Genomic DNA, 18,685 nt, shown 5'->3' with positions numbered 1-18,685 from the left:
AGTTTTTAATATTTTTAGCAAGTACAATATTTCACATTCAGCATTTCAATCCATTTCTATCTCTGTTTCTTACTAACAGCATAATTCCTCTAATGAACACATGGTTTCTTCCCCTACTTTATACATTTTATTTATCTTAATACCAGATATCCAGATTTCTTTCTGTGCAGATTACAGCCAATTCACATCCCACATGAGATAAGATTTTTTACTTCTGGAAAATTCAGGAGCCATGTAACACATCAATTAATGAGCTACCATCTTCTCCAGTTAATTAAAAGGTGTTGTTTGATCATGTCATACTTAAAACTATAACCATTGGAAAAGCAATGACTGAAAGACACAGATTCTTTCTCAAAATCAGCTCATGTCAAGAAGAAAACATAAAAACTCAATAGCAGCTGTGCAGCATAAACAGGTAGGACCATGTGGCTTAATTCCTGATCAGAATGGAGATAACTGCCTATTAAATGAGATCATAGTTATTCAGGCACATATCACAGGACTGGACTCTAGAAACAACCAACTAGACAAAACAATGGTAGAATTACAGATAATCAACACTAATCTGTTGGTTTATACTTGTTGAAAGAAATCTGCTTGCTCCTGCTATAGACAAAAGGGTTAGAGACAACCTTGATTTAACACTGGCCTTCTACACATATCCTATACTTTCTAACTCTTCAGAGATAAATAAATGTATTGCCTTGAATGTTTATTTATTAAATGGATAGTTATGATTGTTGCTTGCTCAGCTATTACTAAACACCTCACTGCTCTCATCGCAAAAGTTGGTCTTCAAATGATTCATTGAAAATATAGTTTCAAACCTTTATGTCATCATGTCATTTCCTTTGTTTAAACCTTGTGATAATTGTCACAATAAGTCTATTTGGTTCTGTGTAAATATTTGATATCATTCTCAGATTGCATTCTTTGACAATGTATTTCTACCCAGTGGACATGAATCATGGCTGAAAAGGGGTCTGTCAATCAGTTCATTTACTCAGTTACCAAAATGTAATAAATAAAAAGCAGATAGATAGAAATGACGTCTCCAATGAGACTTGAACAAAGACAATGGCTATTCTCTTTGTTGTTAAAGTCTGATATTCTCAAAAATGGAGATGTCATATGATGTACCATGCACAGTTAAAAGTCTTTTTCCTAGGGATCTGATCACTTTTGTTTCAGCGGAGGATGGTTATCGAAGCTGAAGCAGTTGACTTCCGTGGAAATTACTTCTGCTAGTAATGAGTCATAACAGCAGGGAAGAAGGAGTACCCTAGAAATGAACTCTGAACACCAAATTATGACTGAGCCCTTTCCTTTGTTCAGAAGAAGGATGAGTAGGCAAGGGCCAGCACTGTCTGTCAGACAGGACAAAGTGACAAATGCTGCGATGAAATAAAAGATCAATTTTGTGAGTTCAGCTTAAGAGAGTGAACTGAAACTGTAGAAATATGATTAGAAACGTATACTTAACCATATGAAGTTACTGAAATGACACGTAGACTGATTAATGTGTGACTGGACTCTATCTATAATTTTATTTAACAGAACTGCTACTTGTATATGCTTAAAACTGTTTTAATTTATATCTCTGGTTACTTTAATCATTAAGAAGTAAACATTAAGTTGCCACTTCCAAATGAATAATGATCGAGTATGCTTGGTCAATTTAAGAGACCAGACAGTAGTCATCTTGTTTTCAGCAGTGGACATCTCAAATGAGAGAAGAAATTATGTCACAGCTGTCAGTATAGAGGCTTTAGCAGACCTGTAAAAGTCTTAAAACAAATAGCAAATATTTACCTACAGCCAAATGGAAAGTGCTAAGGGTCTTTGCCTCTTTAAGGCTTACGTTTTGAGATGAAAACAGGTCAAAAAGACAAAATACCGATCAGTATTTAGTTGGGGTGATAGAAAGCTCACCTGTTAGCCAGATTGCCTCGTCACTTACAAAAAGAATTGAAAGTACTGACTAAAATAAGTAAAGACATTTAAATCAAAGTTAAGAAATAAAAAAATAGAATACAATGTTAGACCAACATTGCCAAATGATAGTTGGAAAAAGAAGCGTGCAAGTAGTAAATTAACTCGGAAAAGACGTCTATGTGTGTGAAGATGATACATAATTTATTAAAAGTTAGGGAAGGCATACTGAGACATTTCCTAGAGTGAGAAAGTACTAAAGACTCTCAGTTATGCAGTTGGGAGCAGCTCTCTTGACGTTATGCCTTCTCTGAAGCTTTGCTTCCTGTGTAGAAGCTGTTGTCAGAAAAAGTAAATGTAAATAGTTATGTTTGCAAAAGCAAGTGTTGCATTGGATTGAATCTTCAAAGACAGGACTCTGGCTATGTTTGGATGTTTTATGTTAAAGTGATTTTCCAAGGTTAGTAAATGCATCATGGCATTTGATAACGCAAGTGCAGTGATGCATTTTTCCACTTGTGTGTACTTATTCATTTGAACAGTACCAAAATCCAGTAGCACCACCAAGGAACGCTCCAGTACACAAATTAGAAGAAAACAAAAAAGGAGCGTAACACCATAGACATAAAACTGGGACTTTAATACAACAAAAACAAGAACAGGACAAGCACTTTCGGCATGTGCCTTCCTCAGATCCTGAAAACAATTCCTACACACAACTATGTAAGAACCAGCTAACCAATCTAGTTAAAAGGCAATTAAGCAATTAAAAAATGAGGCAATGAAACATAGCAACACTTACTCCCCATTTGCATAGTGCACTTGTAACAAAAACATATTTTAAAATAACTTAGATCCAAGCTTAGAACAAAACTACATTTTGTTAAAGACAATTAGCATAGCATATTAAAACTTACAGTAAATAAATAAAACACTGCTGCCATAACCATAACACAGCTTGTGAATCTGTTAAAAACTCAGAGCTCATACTGTTAACATGGCAGGTTCACAACCATAATATTAAAGAAGCAACAGTCACAGCCTGATTAAAAAATGAGGCAATGAAACATAGCAATACTTACTCCCCATTTCCATAGTGCACTTCAAATTTAATTTTCCTTGCTTTTTAAAATTTCAGTCCATCTATTCTGTTTTTCATCAGCTATTTCCTGTACTTGCCTACTTACCTCCATATAAGCTAAATTGTTTAAACTCTTCTAAAATAATTTAACTTGTTTATACCACTCATATACAAAAAAAAACAGTGATTTTACAGGCTTCCTTTCTTTCACAATACTACTAACCACCAGCCTAAATGTCTTCATTCTTCAAGACCTCAACATTATTTTTCACAGCTCTCTCATTCTTTTAACAGTTTCTAACCAACCTCTGCAATACTGTGATCTGATAAACTATTTGTTCTACAACCACATTGCCTTTTTCTTATTCTTTCTGAAATAATACATGGCCAAAACAAGTACTAAGTACCCTATTTATATATTACTACCTACCTTCCCTAATTCCATATTTCAGATCAGTGCCAGTAAACACATCCCACAGTTGCTTAACATCCACTTCCTTCAATTTCAAGTAAAGTTACTTTCCTACACCATCATTTCTATATATGTAAAAAGTTTGTTTTTCTGCTACAGTTCCAACATTTGCCTTATTGAGTTTGGTACATAAATAGCAAAATCTGTCTACCTGTCATTATATAATTCTCTTATACCCACCACCAAAAGCTGCCATTGTAGTGCCATTGAATTACATGCAGTGAAGAAAACCATGTGAAGTATTTCAGAAGTTATCTACCAGCAGCAGTCAAGATTAGTTCATAGGTTCATAGGTTAGTACTAAGCTAACTGCCCTTGCAAGCCATTTTAAGCTTAGCCAATTATCCCTTGTGAGACTCAAACCCTGCACCTTGTGTTTGTAAGGCAAACACCTTAACCATTAGGCCACCCTCCCAAGTTCTGTTGTAAATATAGAGGGTCATGATCAGGTCACAAATCATAACCTGCTTATTATGTATTCGAGACATGGATGCCAAGAACTTACGTCAAGAACAAAGCTTTGCCCCGACTCTCACTACTCTTACCTAAACCTACTAGAGGTGCTCACCATTCAACCAAGCACCTTATTCATGGATGACTTTAAATTCCCCCTAGAGACTGGGAAATGTACACTACGTGATTCCTACAGATACGCTTCCTGGACTTTATTAACACAAACACCCTGGAACACACCATGCACGATATTAACCAGAGGATCAAACATACTGTATCTGGTACTCAACAACATGGGAGAGCAGTGCACATCCCAGCCCACCATGGATCACACCCTCACTAGTAAGGTGGGATCACAATGTTGTCTCCTTTGAAGTAAAGATCAACCTGGAAAACCCAGCTAAACCAGTAACAATTAGGAACTATTCTAAGGCAAACTACATCCTTTAAGGGACAGCTTGTCAAAATTCAAGGTTTCCTCTGGCCCAGAGATGATAGCTACCTATGCAGAATTATTTACAGAGTCTACCAGAAGTAAACCCAATACACACCCACTACCCAATATATACACACAAACACACACACACACACACACACACACACACACACACACACACACACACACGTGCAGTGTGATTTAAATATTTATTTATTTTGTTTAATGGGGGTAGTACACTAATCACAATAGACTATTTGCAGTGCTTTCTAAATGACTTCATGGGAGCCAGTTGATTCATTAATGATCAAGAGCTATTTTTGCAAATCAAATTCACTGAATACTGTTTTAAGCAATCATTGAGGTTACACGTTTCCTCACTGTCATGTAACTGTGGAGTTGGTGTATATAATTTGGGGGTTCAGGATGAAGGGAGGAAAGGAGGTTGCACCTTGCCTCTAAAAAAAGTTTAACTTTGGGTTCAATTTGCACAAATGGCACTTGCAATAACTGCAGTCATAGAATCAATATGAATATGACTGTTGTGGTATGTGTGCCATACCTGTCAACTGTCCAGATTTTTGCAGAATGTCCATATTTTTGCCTCATGTTTTTTGTCTATTCCTCATATAATTTAGGGTTTTCTGGCAAATAATGGACAATTCACATTACTAAATAATGACACATATTTGAGTTTCAGATTTCATATCCTTCAGAAAATGCATGCTAACACAAATTATGTTATTCTAGCAATTTAATAAGTTTATAAGAGCAATATTTAAAGTCTGTCCCTACGTTTAGGCTTTTTCCCCCATTATTTTAGGCTTTGTCCAGATTTTTGTGCTAAGAGGTTGAGAGGCATGATGTGTGCATGTGAAGTTCTAAGTAACTTCATTTTTATGATGTGAAGTTTGTATTTTATGAAAGTATTGTTACAACTGATTCAGAAGTAAAAAAATAAAATAAAATAATACATTTAAAAGGAAGATTGAATTTGCAGGGCTTGGCATCAGGATACACATTACAAGTAAAATAAAATAGAGGGAACATAAAAGTAATGAAGTAAAATAAGTAATACAAATAAACTGTGTTCCACTATTCTCATGAAGCTGCAAAATCTAGACCCTCAAAGTATACTTATAAAGGTTCATACATAAGAAGAGCAGAAGGGTAATATTAAAACCAAATAATAAATAAAGGCAAAATGGTGGCCATTAAAGAAAATCAAACAGTGGGCTCTATATTAAACAAATTTCTAGAGAAGGTGCAAGGACCAAAAAATGAATTAAAACAACAAATACTTTTTGGAGAGAAATGGACAGATGGTATAAGTTAAAGACAACTATACAAAACAGGCATAGAATAGTCATGAAGGCTAAGGCGTACACCCATAAAACAAAAAGGCAGATGCAAAGCAGCACATGTAATCTCAGGGAATGCAAGATGATAGGAGAACCGATAGGATTTAAAAGAACAAAAAACAGAAATACAACATAATGTATGATTAGGCTGATGGAAGAACTGTTGGCATATTTGATGTGCCTGGACCTAAACGTCAAATAAGTAACAACCTAATTAACTGTTCAAGAAAGATGGAAACAAGAAAGAAAGAAAAGAAAAAATGTATTGTGGTATGTAAAGTACCTTACCTTGCAGGTTATAAGAATCATACCATGAATCCAAATACTGTTAGTCACATCTTCTTCATCACATACAGATGATATTTGTCAGTTAATTCCCTGGCTAGAAGTGTTTCAGCTTTGAGTTTCTAAGAAAGTTAACTGAGGTGCTATAATCTTTGCTGCTATGTGTATTCTTTGGTGTAAGAAAGCCCAGGGAGGTGCCCTAATAATTGGATATACCTGGATTGTATTTCCTCAGTTTCTGACTGCTGAACAATCCTTAAGCAATTTGTTTAACTAACTGTGCTTCCATGGTGCCTCTGTTAAAAGGCACTTGCACCTGTAAGACTTCCCTGGTTAACACTTGAACAAAACTGAAAAAAGAGCAGTGCCATTGACTGCTACTTGATCTCACCATAAGAACTGTGATAGTGCAATGCATGCATAGCTGTGAACTGTCCAGATTTTCACAGTATGTCAAGATTTTTGCCCCATATTTTTGGTCTTTTCCTCTTAAAATGCATGATTTTCTGGCAAATCAGTGAGGACTGAAGTCACTAAATAATGACATATATTTGGTTTCAGACTTCATATGTTTCAGAAAATGCATGTTAACATAAATCCTATTATTCTAACAACTTTCTAAATTTGTAAGAGCAATATTTAAAATCTGTCCCTATTTTTAGGCCTTTGTCCCCCATTATTTTAGGTTCTGTCCAGATTTCTTGCTCTAAGAGGTTGAGAGTTATGAATGCATGAGTTAAGTAATATACAAGTCTGGCTGGGCATACCTTCTGATGCATTCCTGCAGAAAACAATGCTGTAGTTACCACTAAGTGTGGCTCCTTGTAGTTTTCTATTTTTGGAGTATAAATGTAATTAAACTCAGACACAACACTTAAAATGATTCCAACTCATATGAGAAGCAACGTGTCCTGCTGGTCCAGCAGCAGTGACACCAGCATGGAATGCTGGAGGTCCCAGGTTTCAATCCCAAATAAGAGTTAATATTATTCTTTCACTTGTGTAATTTGAACAGTGCCTAAGCAGAGGGCTTTCCTCTTTGTCTGTGAGTGATTATAATTCGGCCTTGATACTGAGGGTTATTTAGCTGAAAGGATAAGTCAGTTAGGGGAAAATTGAACACCTATCTGTGCAGAGGTTCTTGTTAGTCCAGTGGCAGTGACACCAATGCAGTATGCTTGAGGTCTTTGGTTTGGGTCCCAGATAATAGATAATATTATCATTTCACTCATGATTCTAATAGTGCATAACCAAAAGGCCTTCTCTGTATTTGTGTGTGTGTGTGTGTGTGTGTGTGTGTGTGTGTGTGTGTGTGTGTGTGTGTGTGTGTGTGTGTGTGTGTGTGTGTTTATAATTTGGCCTTGGTTATAAGTGAAGTGAGCTGGAGAAGAAAATAAAATCAAAATAAAACATCACAGCAAGCAAGATGAAAGCCTTATGTCTACATGCAAATGGAGGTGGTTTCATGAGTACTGTATAAATGATGAATTAAGGCACCATTAAAGACATGCTTTTAAGTAGCAAATGGGGTAATCAATAATTAATATAAAGTCCAAGCAGTGACTTTGGAGATGAACCATTTACAGGCTGCTTCTTTGGTCTCTCCAGCTGCTGCATGTGCTTTGCGAGGTACATGCTGAAAGGGGCATTGTACTCAATAATGGGCCTTATAAGGGAAGAATACAGGGATATTATGACCTCCTTGTCCCAAGATGAGATACTCTTACTTATAAGGTGGGCCATGTAGAAAGCTTTCTATACAGTGGAAGCAACATGGTGGTCAAAAGTCAGGTTGCCGTCAACCTGGATGCCCAAATCCCTCACGACTGATTGTGTGCTTAGGATGTTATTATTAATGTGATAATTTGTGGGGATGTCACTCTCCTCAAAAGGGATGATGATGCATTTTTTGGTATTCAGCTTAAGGCCATGTTTCTGACACCAGTCATTTGTTTGGATGAGACCCTCTTGGAGGATGTCCACATCACTAGGGGAATTGATGACAGCACCCAGCTTGGAATCATCTGCAAACTTGGTCAGCCATAGTCTATTGGTTTTGGCCTGCACCTCAGAAAAGTATATTCCAAATAGCAGAGGCCCCAAGACCGATCCCTGGGCTACACCACTTGTTATGGGTCTACTACTTTAGATGGCTTCCCCTATTTTGACTAGGTGGGTTCTATCAGTGAGCCAGTTTGCTACCCATCTGGTAACATATGGATTGATGCCTAGCTGAGTGAGTTTATCTGTTATGCCTGAGTGGGGAATAGTGTTGAAGGCTTTTGCCAGGTCAAGGTAAGCAGTGTGCACTGTCTTCCCCTCATCCATGGCTTTGGTGACTGTCGCAAAGAAGTTGACCAAATTTAACAGACATGACCTCCCCTTGACGAAGCCAAAATAAGTGGGTTTGAGTGTTTGGAGGTTGCCAATGTCCTTGTTAATGAGGACCATGATAATCCATTCAATAGCCTTGCAGATCAGACTAGTTAGGCTGATGGGTCTATAATTTCCCAGATCGGTGGACGCTCCACCTTTGTGTAAAGGGATGACAGTGGCTGTCCTCAACTCAGCTTGGGATGAAGCCGGTACTCAGGCATTGGTTGAATAGGGCACCTAATGGTGCTGAAAGTTCCTGCCTGAGTTCATGTAGGATACAGCCTAGGATGTTATCGGGTCCCATGGAGGCTGCATTTTTTGCCTTTAAGAGGGCAGTGATGACCTGTTCCCTAGAGATAAAAAGGGAGGGCATGTAGTGGAGATGTCCTGATTTACTGATGGGGGGCAGTGGGGTGAAGTTTTCACTGAATCTGTCAGCCAGCAAGTTGGCTATATCTACAGCATTTGTGTATGTAGTGTCCTTGACTACTAGTTCTGAGCAGATCTGGGTGCTTCCTTTGAGACTGCGGATATATGACATATGTGAAGAAGGCATTATGATTGTGTCTAGAAGATGTGGCCAAGCTTATTTGCTTGTTTAGGCTAAGGAGAGATTGCTTCCAATTGGGCACCTGCTCATTCTTGGTCCTGGATAGCAATTATTTTCCTTTTGTTATAGAGTTTTTTTTATTGGAGATGTCCACCAGACAGGTTTACTCTTCCTTGCGGAGTATGATTTCATCCTATCAGGTATTCTTGATTCCATGCATCTATATAAATGTTTGTATAGTACTTTGGTGTAAATTTGGACATTGGTGCCAGTTCCTACAGAGAGGCAGGGGCTGTGAAACTGTTTATACCATCACTCAGGAGGTTGTAATCAGCACTGGAAAAGTTTTTTGTTTGATCCTAGCTAGAGGGGAGTCAGGGGAGGTGGTAACTTCAAATGTGACCGCTTTATGGTCAGATCATACCAGGGAGGATGATACTGTAGGGATGCTGCAGTGGTTACTCATGTTGGTTAATACCAAGTCCAAGATATTATCACCTCTTGTGGGGGTATCGACTAGCTGTTCCAAGGTGTTTGCATTGACAAAATTGAGGAATCTCTGGGCATTTGTGTTCTGGCATGAGTAGTTCTTCCACTCTATGTTTGGGTAGTTAAAGTCACCCAGAATCAGGGTAAAGGGTTGAATCTTGATAGATTCTAAGAGGTCCAGATAGGCAGAGTGGGCATCTCAAGTCAAATTTGCGGGCCTGTAGCTTTCTATGATTTGAATAGGGGTCTTGTCAATGGTTAACTGCATCTGGAGTGTCTCATGTGCATCATACTGATAGACCAGCCTGGAGGTGTGTATGTCTTTAATATATAGTAAAACTTCACCTCCTTTGGCTTTGCTACCCACAGGATGAGTAACTAGGTAAGGCTGGGGTGCTCTCTGCAGCTTTGAACCAGGTTTCTGTGACTGCGCAAATGTCAGCATCTTCCAGGGTTAAGAATGCTTGCAATGAGTGCAGTTTCATGTTTAGACTCCTAGCATTTAGCAGCATGACTTTTAATTTGTGTTTTGTTGGAATTTTTACGTTGGTAGTTTTGACCTCATCACTTTTCCTAAAAAAGGCACTATAAGGAATACAAAACCTTTTGCCAGAAGACTGAAGCTCAAGTGAGACAGATGCAGGCCATCTCTGGCAAAGCATCATGGTCTGTCGATCATAACTTCCCAGGTACACCAGAAACTAAGCCAATTGTTAAAGACAATAATTTTCTGTTTGTATTGAGGCATCATTCTGGGTGATGGTAGAATGCTGCTTAAAGCTAGGGAAATACTTGCCTGGGACACATATTCAGCGAGCTCAATCATGTTTCTCTTCATATAGTCCAGGGAGGTATGTCTCAAGTCATTCATGCCAACATGGACTATGACAGAGTCAGAGAAGCACGTCTTGTTGACAGACATGACTGCGTGTGTGATATGGCAGATTCTGGCACTAGACAAACAACTAACCGTGACATTCTCCTTATCCAGCCTGGTGAGAGGCACATCTGTGTATCTCACAATGGAGTCTCCTATGATTAATATGTTGGGTTTATGGTTAAGCCTTAGTGGCTGTGAGACACAGATGTGTGGACTATGCATGGTATGTGGTATGGAGGATTGTGGAGTTCGCGTGTGTTTTTGCTTTGGAGGTCTCCTTTGTTTGGGTGTGTTTTTGTTAAGAACATCTACATATGTGGGTGTTTTCTGTATAAGTGTGGGTGGTGGCTGAGGTGTAGTGATTGTGTCGACAGCCTTCTCAGTGCCAGATATACTGTCTTGTGAGGGAGAGAGCATAGACTTTAGGTTCTTAATGTAATTGCATCTCTCACAAATTGTGTTCCTAGGTGGTAGTAGTAGAAGATGATTGTCCATGTGCATGAGGTAGTTGCTACACTGGCTCAGGCTGCCCATATCAACCAGACTGGCAGGAGAAACTGTAGGAAATTGTCCATCTATATTTGTCAGAATCTCAGGGAGAGAGGCCAGGGAGAGCTAAGGGGTAGACCTAGAGCCCAAGTGCTTAAACCAAAACTAAGAGTCTTAGAATAACATTTAACAATTTAAACAGGCTATAAACAAGCAGTAATAAATGCAGCAGAAAAGATGCAAATAAATACTTTAGAGAACAAGCAACAGAAAAAGCAAGATGAAGTAACAGATTAGGAGGAGGAAGCACAAATACAGTAAAAGCAGCTGAATAAAGTATTTTTTTTTAAGTAAAGTGGAAGGGGAGAGAGGAGGAATAGAAGATATATTCAAGGTTAAGAACTAAAGGGGTTGGCCTTCCCAAATAATTTCTCTGTATTAAGTAGGATGAGCTAATGAGACGGGACTGAAAGGAGTGTCCCAGATCAAATTTATAGTAGGGGCAGGCACTGCAAAAGCCACACAGAGGCTCCAGCAAATATATAAATGCAGACACAGAGAGGTAATAATTCAGTAAATCGCTGAAAACAGTTAAATCAAGTGCAAAAAATACTTATTAGTTTAGGAAGCAATTCAGTCAGGCATAGTGCAGCTTCTAGCACGATAAGCACACATTCACAGAAAGGTAACTCTTTTATACTAGCAAGATAACAGACCTTCCAAACCCAAGCCTGAGGCAATCAGAGAAACACAAAAGCTGTTTGGCTAGTAGTTCCACCCTAGAATGAGTCTGCTTCAAACTCCCTGCTGCCCCAGAGAGTGTAAAGGAGCCCCCTATGTGAAACCAGTTGGCCTGAGCTAGCAATGCTGTTACAAATGCCTTAGAACAGTAATAAAAATTTCAGCAAAGATCAGGAAACAAACTTCACACAGAGGTCCAGCAAATATATAAATGCAGACACAGATATATAATAATTTAGTTAATCACTGAAAACAGTAAATCAAGTGTAAAAAATAAACTTATCAGTTTAGGAAGCAATTCAGTCAGGCACAGTGCAGCTGCTAGGCATAGATTTTCCCTCAACAACTTGTAGGAGACAAAATACAGGGATAAGGCCTTGAGATGGTCTTTAGAGGACATGTTACTTATGTTCTATATTCTTTTAGTGAGGAACCTCTGGGGATGTTTTAATTGTTGGATGTGCCTGGTTAGATACATACCAAAGAGGGCACTGTACCCAATGATAGGTCTGATGAATCTTGAACACAGTAGAACAATGACCTCCTTAGAACTTGATGCCATACCTTTGTTTATAAGTTGCACAACATAGAATGATTTCCTCCTTACTGTAGGCACGTGATGGTCAAAGGCTAGATTACTGTCTATGTGTGTCCCCAAGACCCTGACTATTGAGTCATCTCTTATGGGTGTGTTGTCATACGATAGTTACCAGGGGTGGATGACTTCATGAAGGATACTATTATGCATTTCTTGGCATTTAGTTTTAGTCCCTAGCTCTACTACCAGATATGTGTCTGTGTCCTGGAGAACATTCGTGTCAGTGGGGGATTCTATGTCTGTTCCTAATTTGTAATCATCTGTAAATTTAGTCAGCCAGAGGCCATTGATATCGGCTTTGACTGCAGAGAAGTAAATACTAAAAAGCAGCAGTCCCAAGACTGATCCCTGATGACCTCCACTTGTGACTCACCTCTTTGTAGAGGTGGACTCCCAGCTCTAACTTCCTGAGTCCTGTCTGGGAGCCATCTGGCTATCCAGTGGGTGACATAAGAATTTATACCAAACCTCTTGAATTTGTCAACAATACCCAAGTGGTGTATTGTGTCAAATGCCTTGGCCTGGTCAAGGTAGGCAGTATGAATCATTTTGCCCTCATTCATTGCTTTGGTGACCTTCTCAAAGAAGTCCACCAGGTTAAGTAGGCATGACCTGCCCTAGATGAAACCAAATTGCGTTGGGTCCAGTGTCTGGAGGTTTCCTATGTCATTAATTGATAATCTCCATGATAATTCTTTCCATGGCTTTGCATATGAGACTAGTGAGACTTACTAGTCTGTAATATGCTACATAGATACACTAAATCTAAGGGTGCTATACTCCAGTATTTACCTTACTCAAAGGTACAGCAGTCTCATAATTATTATATAGAGGTAACAGGGGTGTGTGATGTACAGTCCTACATGTTGGGGGTGCAGAAGAGAAAAGCACCCTACAAAATCATTTATTTATTTAGTTAGTTCTTTTTTAACTGGGATGGTCCAACTGAGTCATGCAAGACCCCCTTTCAATGGAGTCCTGAGGAGAAAAGCACCAGTAAACTTACAGTTACAACTATTACAGTGAATATATGAGTAACACAAACAACATGGGTTATAGAAGAAAAAATACACATTAAAAAAGAAAGAAATAGTGAGAGAATAACATTACATTTACTTACGCAGAAACAGCAATGGAGGCGAGAAGCTTTATAGTATCTAAACACAGAAAGAAGGAAAGAGATAAAGTAGATTTAAAAGAAGGCAGCTGGTATCAGACATGGAATACAGAATGAGTGGATAAATGATACAGTGGAGAGGAGAAAGTAAAGGGTGAGGTTAAAAGTGCACAGAGTAGTTTAAAGTAAAACGGAAAAGTATATGAAATAATGAAAGTAATGTGAGAAAAGGATGAGTACATAGGAGGGAGAAGGAGGAAAAAGGGGTGGTAGCAGGGTAGGAAGAGAAATGCGTGTGCACAAGTAGTAGAGAGAAAGAGGAGAGACAGGAAATAGACGAGAGACAGAGAGATGTGTGTGCACGAGTAGTAGGGAGGATGAGGGAAGACAGGAAAGAGAAGAGAGACAGTCACAGTTTTGGAGTGAGAGCAAAAAATGACAAGAGTAAGGAAGAAAGGATGGTAGAAAAAGGTGGAGAATAATAAGTGGATGATAAGATGAGAGAATGGATGGGAAAAGAAAGGTAGAAGTAAAGGGTGTGTGAGAAACAATGCAGATAAAAAGAAGGGAGTGTGATTAACATAAAAAAGAGGGGTTGTGGTTTGAAAGAAGACTATGACAAGAGGTAATAAAAGAAGTTTAGAGTGCAGAGTAAAATTAGATAGTCATCTCATTCAAAGAGAGGTAGTTGGTGTGGATAGGTAATTAATGCTAGAGTGTGAGAGAATATTTGAGAAGTGTGCTTAGCAAGGTGAACAAGAGCAAGAGCAGATCCAAGAGTTATGTAAGTAATCTTTTACATTATTTCTAAAATCAAAATAAAACGTCACAGCAAGCAAGATGAAAGCCTTATGTCTACATGCAAATATAATATTTTTAATATAGAGGAGGGTTAAACTCATGCTCTGAATGAAGTCCATTGATTTAGGACGAATGCGCTTAGCACAAGGTTGTATAATAAAGTTGTTTTTTGGAACCATTACTTCAGATTTTCCAGTCTTCTTTTCACCAAGTACTCCCAGACTATTATAGTTTGTGTGTTTTTACAGAGTACGTTGCCTTTATTTTGCTTTTTCTGGTTACTGGTAGGGCTATCACCAACAAAAGCTGGCACCGTAGATATGGTTTAAAGCTCAATGCAAAGAAATGCCTAATAATACCCTTTGAGAATTCAGCTACCCCAGGAAACTACCTCACTGATAACACACTCCTAATAGTAGACCCAGTAGTCATGGATTTAGGGACATGGCTTACTATCAAATTAGCGAATGACAGAATGAATTCCGTTCATTCGCACAAATCACAACACCGAAAAATGCAGAGGAAGAAAGGCAATATGTCAGATTTAATGCTGATTATTCTAATTCGGCATTATTCGAAATATGCCTTCCCCTGCACCTTTCAGAACAGCAACGGATGTTGTAGTTTTCAGCAGTACATACGTACTTTTGCGGGGGGAGGTAAATTTCCCGATCTGCACTGTACCATGACCTCTAGTCCTAAGGTCAACCATATGTGTGTGAATCCGCAGTGCATTCACTGAACCTGGGACTTGAATGCATGTATGTCGACAACATGGAAGTCAGCTAACTGTTATTCGACACTTCGTGTTCGCCGAACCTACACTCATCATTTTGATAGCAAACTAATCATGTAATGTAGGGCAGTAAAATGGTAAAACAACTATCAAAATAAAAAAAAAAGGTCTCACATTAAGTATAAAACCTTAATTTACAAAATCAGAACACTGGATATTATTGCCTTCACCTCAAACATGCAAACATTCTAGAGCACGTTTTCTCCTTAATTAAAACAGCTGTGCATCAAACAATAAAATATGAACAAAGAGATCCCTTTTTATTTTTTTTTTTATCCAGTTAAAATAACTTAATGTTAAATGCTTTATTAACTCCTTAGTTATACTACTATTTAGTTTTCTCTACCTTGTTGCCAGCCCTTGGCATGTTCTTTAATTGTTCCAAAACTTGAAATTAAAATCTGTGTTGATTGTCTTCCTGGGTAACCTGTACTCCCAATGGATTACATTTATTTAATCCACTTCTATAACATATAGGCTCCACAAATTCTTTTTCTGACGTTATGGACTTTTATATCACACATTATGTGATTATAATATATCAAACACTTTAATGTGAATAATAGAAAATAACAATAATGGAGTGCAATCACAGAGAACATGGACAGAGGTAGTAACATCATATATACACTGTAGTAAACAATCTGTCCTTAGGAAGGGGATGATTCAAAAAGTAAAGAGATTATACTATCCCAAACAGATCTATTTTTAGGTTGTAGTTGATATACAGAGTAAATTTTTGGTGTTTTTTTTTTTTTTTTTAAGAGAGAAAGAAAATGAAGCTAGTCAAAAAGGTACAGGGAGAGAATGCCCACCAGGGTAATAAAAGGGTTAGAGTATAACGGATTAGAGTAGAAACTGAAGGAGGAAATGTTTCATTCTGCAACAAAAGTGGAAATGAAGGAACATCTCAAGGTACATAATATAACGAGGGCTCAGTATGATGGAATAAATTTAAAAAGTAAATGAGGTGAGGAAGAAGGATGCATAACATTTAGACCGAAGGCACAAACTATTATTTTTGTCTCAGGAAGGGTGGTGGCCAGGTGAAAAAGGTGATGTTGTAGAACAGTACCTCCCCGGGTGCGTAGTAGCAAGTCCCGCCTAAATCCCACCCACTACCCAGCATCCCCTGACGTGCTCAAATAAGGACTCCTAAAGAAACAGCACTATAACTCCAAGTATTATTTTTTTGTATTGTGGCAGGGGGACAAGCCGCCTGCACCCCCCATGTGGGGAGTTGTTCCCCCAAACTAAATATACCAACTCTGACATTGCACTACATTGAGGAAAAGGGTAAATTTCCCATTCTGCTCTGCACTGTGGCCAATGTATGCATGATATGACTGTCAAATCTGCATGGTAGTCAATCATGCATGAATTGCAAATGACATCATAATCATTTGGAATGTCAGTCACACAAGACACGCCCACTTCTTCGCAGACTGACCGTGGAGGTACTGTTGTACAACAATTCCATGAAAAAGGTTACTAGAGATAATTATGGACTGTTAGACCACAAGTGCCTTCAGGGGGGCCTGGAATTGGTGGTGAGCTAGGAGAAAGGACATGGCTTGGGTAGTTTCAGGGAGCAAACTGCATAAAAACAGCAGACTGGACAAAAAATCTTATTCTCTGTGATCAAGAAATGTGCAGTATAATACAATGCAGCAATATAATAATCATAATGATGGTCTCAATAACAGTGCAGGAGTCATATTGATGAATAAGATGCAAGTGAGTTTCAGAAAACTCAGTCAGAGCCTATTACAATAACGTGTTTAGCTAATATTCAATGTACTTCATACACACACACACACACACACACACACACACACACACACACACACACACACACACACACACACACACATACATTAGAAATGCCAGGAAGGAAAGACAAAGCAAATGGATGCAAGTGGTCAGAAAGTAATAGTTCAAAGACAGGAAGGTCTGAGACGTTTGGGAAGACTCACCTTTGATAGGATATATCCAAAAACAGTGGTAAAAGCACTGCAATGGCATTAGATTGACTGCAGCTGGATCCATTTATTTTAATAATCACTGAAGAAAAGTTCATAAGTGGACTTTACAGATTTAGTGATGCATGAAAAAACACTTTAGGCTGTACTGTGAGTCTAAATTTACCCTTACACTTGCGACACAGAATCATGGCTTTAAAGGTTCCTAGACAGACCAGATAACTTACCCACTGAAATGTTTGGTTGTATTTTCAATAATCTTTCTTCGACAGTCTAACTAAATGGTTGCACATTTCTCCTGTAATACCCTATTCTCATCCTTCTTTTATTGTCTATACTCTCTGAGGTAGCACTTACATTGTTACATTATTTGTGATTATAATCTGGCTAATATTGCAAGCTCTGGCTATTTATTTGCAGTTTTGCTATGTAAACTGTCTGCTCATTATCAAAATCTTTGTTATATTAACTTACAAAAACTATTCCCCTTTATCATTTTGACTGTAAGTTTTCTATCATTTGTATGCTTTCTTGTTCGGGTCACCCACATAAAAGGAACATTCTTGACTAATTTGTACTACTAGACTGACAAATTAAAACACAGACAACCCCAGGAATAAAATACAGTGAAACAATATGAAAAAGAGATTACAGCATGTGTTACAGAACCTGGCAATTCAAGTTTAAACCCAACATACAATTTAATCAGTCTGACCATGAATAAAATATGCAACCTCTCAATGGCAACTTGTAAATGAACATAAACTAACTTACCAAAAGTAAGACAGTATGTATTTTATTCTAGGAAAACAAACAATAGCTAAAAACTGAATTCATGACAGTGTCATTCACAGATGCATAGGTCACCACAATATTAAAACCCTGAACAAATACACAGAATGGAAGATAAAAATGACTTACTTTCACCTAAAACCTTGGAAAAATCCTTGAAAAAGAGCAATGTTAATAATGCCCTACATACTGACAAAATTACTGCAAAAGTCATCTTCTTGCTTTAACTTACAAGCAATCTTTTAAAGTTAATGTATTTTTTTTTCTTTGTGAGTAAATGATTGAGAGGTAGAGTTCCCATGAGCAGCTCTGTACCAATGATGTGATCTAAAAAGCTGAGTCTGAAGTTTTTGTTTTGCCAAAGCCTTCTTTCAGCTGCAGCAGTAGCACCCCCCCCCCAGTTAACTTGGATGAATACTCATGATTACTATTCAAATTCGCAATTCCCACTCAGGCATTAAAATCCCTGTGTGTGTGTATGGGCACATGTGTGTGTTTATTAAGGTGGACTAGAGTGCAATTCAAATATTCTTGTAATAAGGAACAAGGCTTTTAGAGAGCCAGTTACCTTAATACATATGACAAACACGCTAAATGTGTAGGCATTTTTATGAAAGAAGGAGAAGTGCCCATTCTAACACAGAGCTACCAAATGTTTTAATTTCCATATACATTAAAAAACAGCAGCTTAACTGCAGACGTACCAAAAAAAAATCGGAAGCTTTTTTCAATTGCTTCTTGTTTTGATGCTTTAAAATCTGAAATAAAATGTGTACAGTATTATCATGTTATGTGTTCTAAAAGAAAGAAAGAAAGAAAACTCCGACTAGCAAAACAGCTTTACTGTGAGACTGCTGCAAAACCAAAATACCGAGAAGACCAGCATGTATTTTTTATTTTATTTATTTTACATTTGTTGACTGGGACAGTCCGACTGGATTTTGGTCCATTTTCAGCGGAGGCCCTGGGAGAAAAGCTCCACAGATACGTAAATACAGACAGAATAACTTTGACAATTGTATACGTTTGTACAAGAACAGTTACATACTTT

The 18,685-nt window shown here is 38.0% G+C and overlaps 1 protein-coding gene across 1 annotated transcript in view; it reads right to left on the bottom strand.

The window, feature by feature from the left end:
- CA14 (carbonic anhydrase 14) overlaps nt 1-17,964 on the bottom strand; it is a 449,592-nt gene extending 431,628 nt beyond the window's left edge. Inside the window, exon 1 of the mRNA XM_044079914.1 lies at nt 17,764-17,964. Within this exon, the coding sequence (XP_043935849.1) occupies nt 17,764-17,848 (85 nt within the window). The 5' untranslated portion in view covers nt 17,849-17,964. The remainder of the gene's footprint in view (nt 1-17,763) is intronic.
- Between the last annotated feature and the right edge of the window lie 721 nt (nt 17,965-18,685).

The sequence above is a fragment of the Protopterus annectens genome, chromosome 8.part0 (assembly GCF_019279795.1).
Source record: "Protopterus annectens isolate FY-2018-M chromosome 8.part0, PAN1.0, whole genome shotgun sequence".
In the NCBI taxonomy this organism is placed as follows: domain Eukaryota; kingdom Metazoa; phylum Chordata; order Ceratodontiformes; family Protopteridae; genus Protopterus; species Protopterus annectens.
Note: the sequence above shows the minus strand (reverse complement) of the source record. Positions and strands in the feature narration are given on the sequence as shown.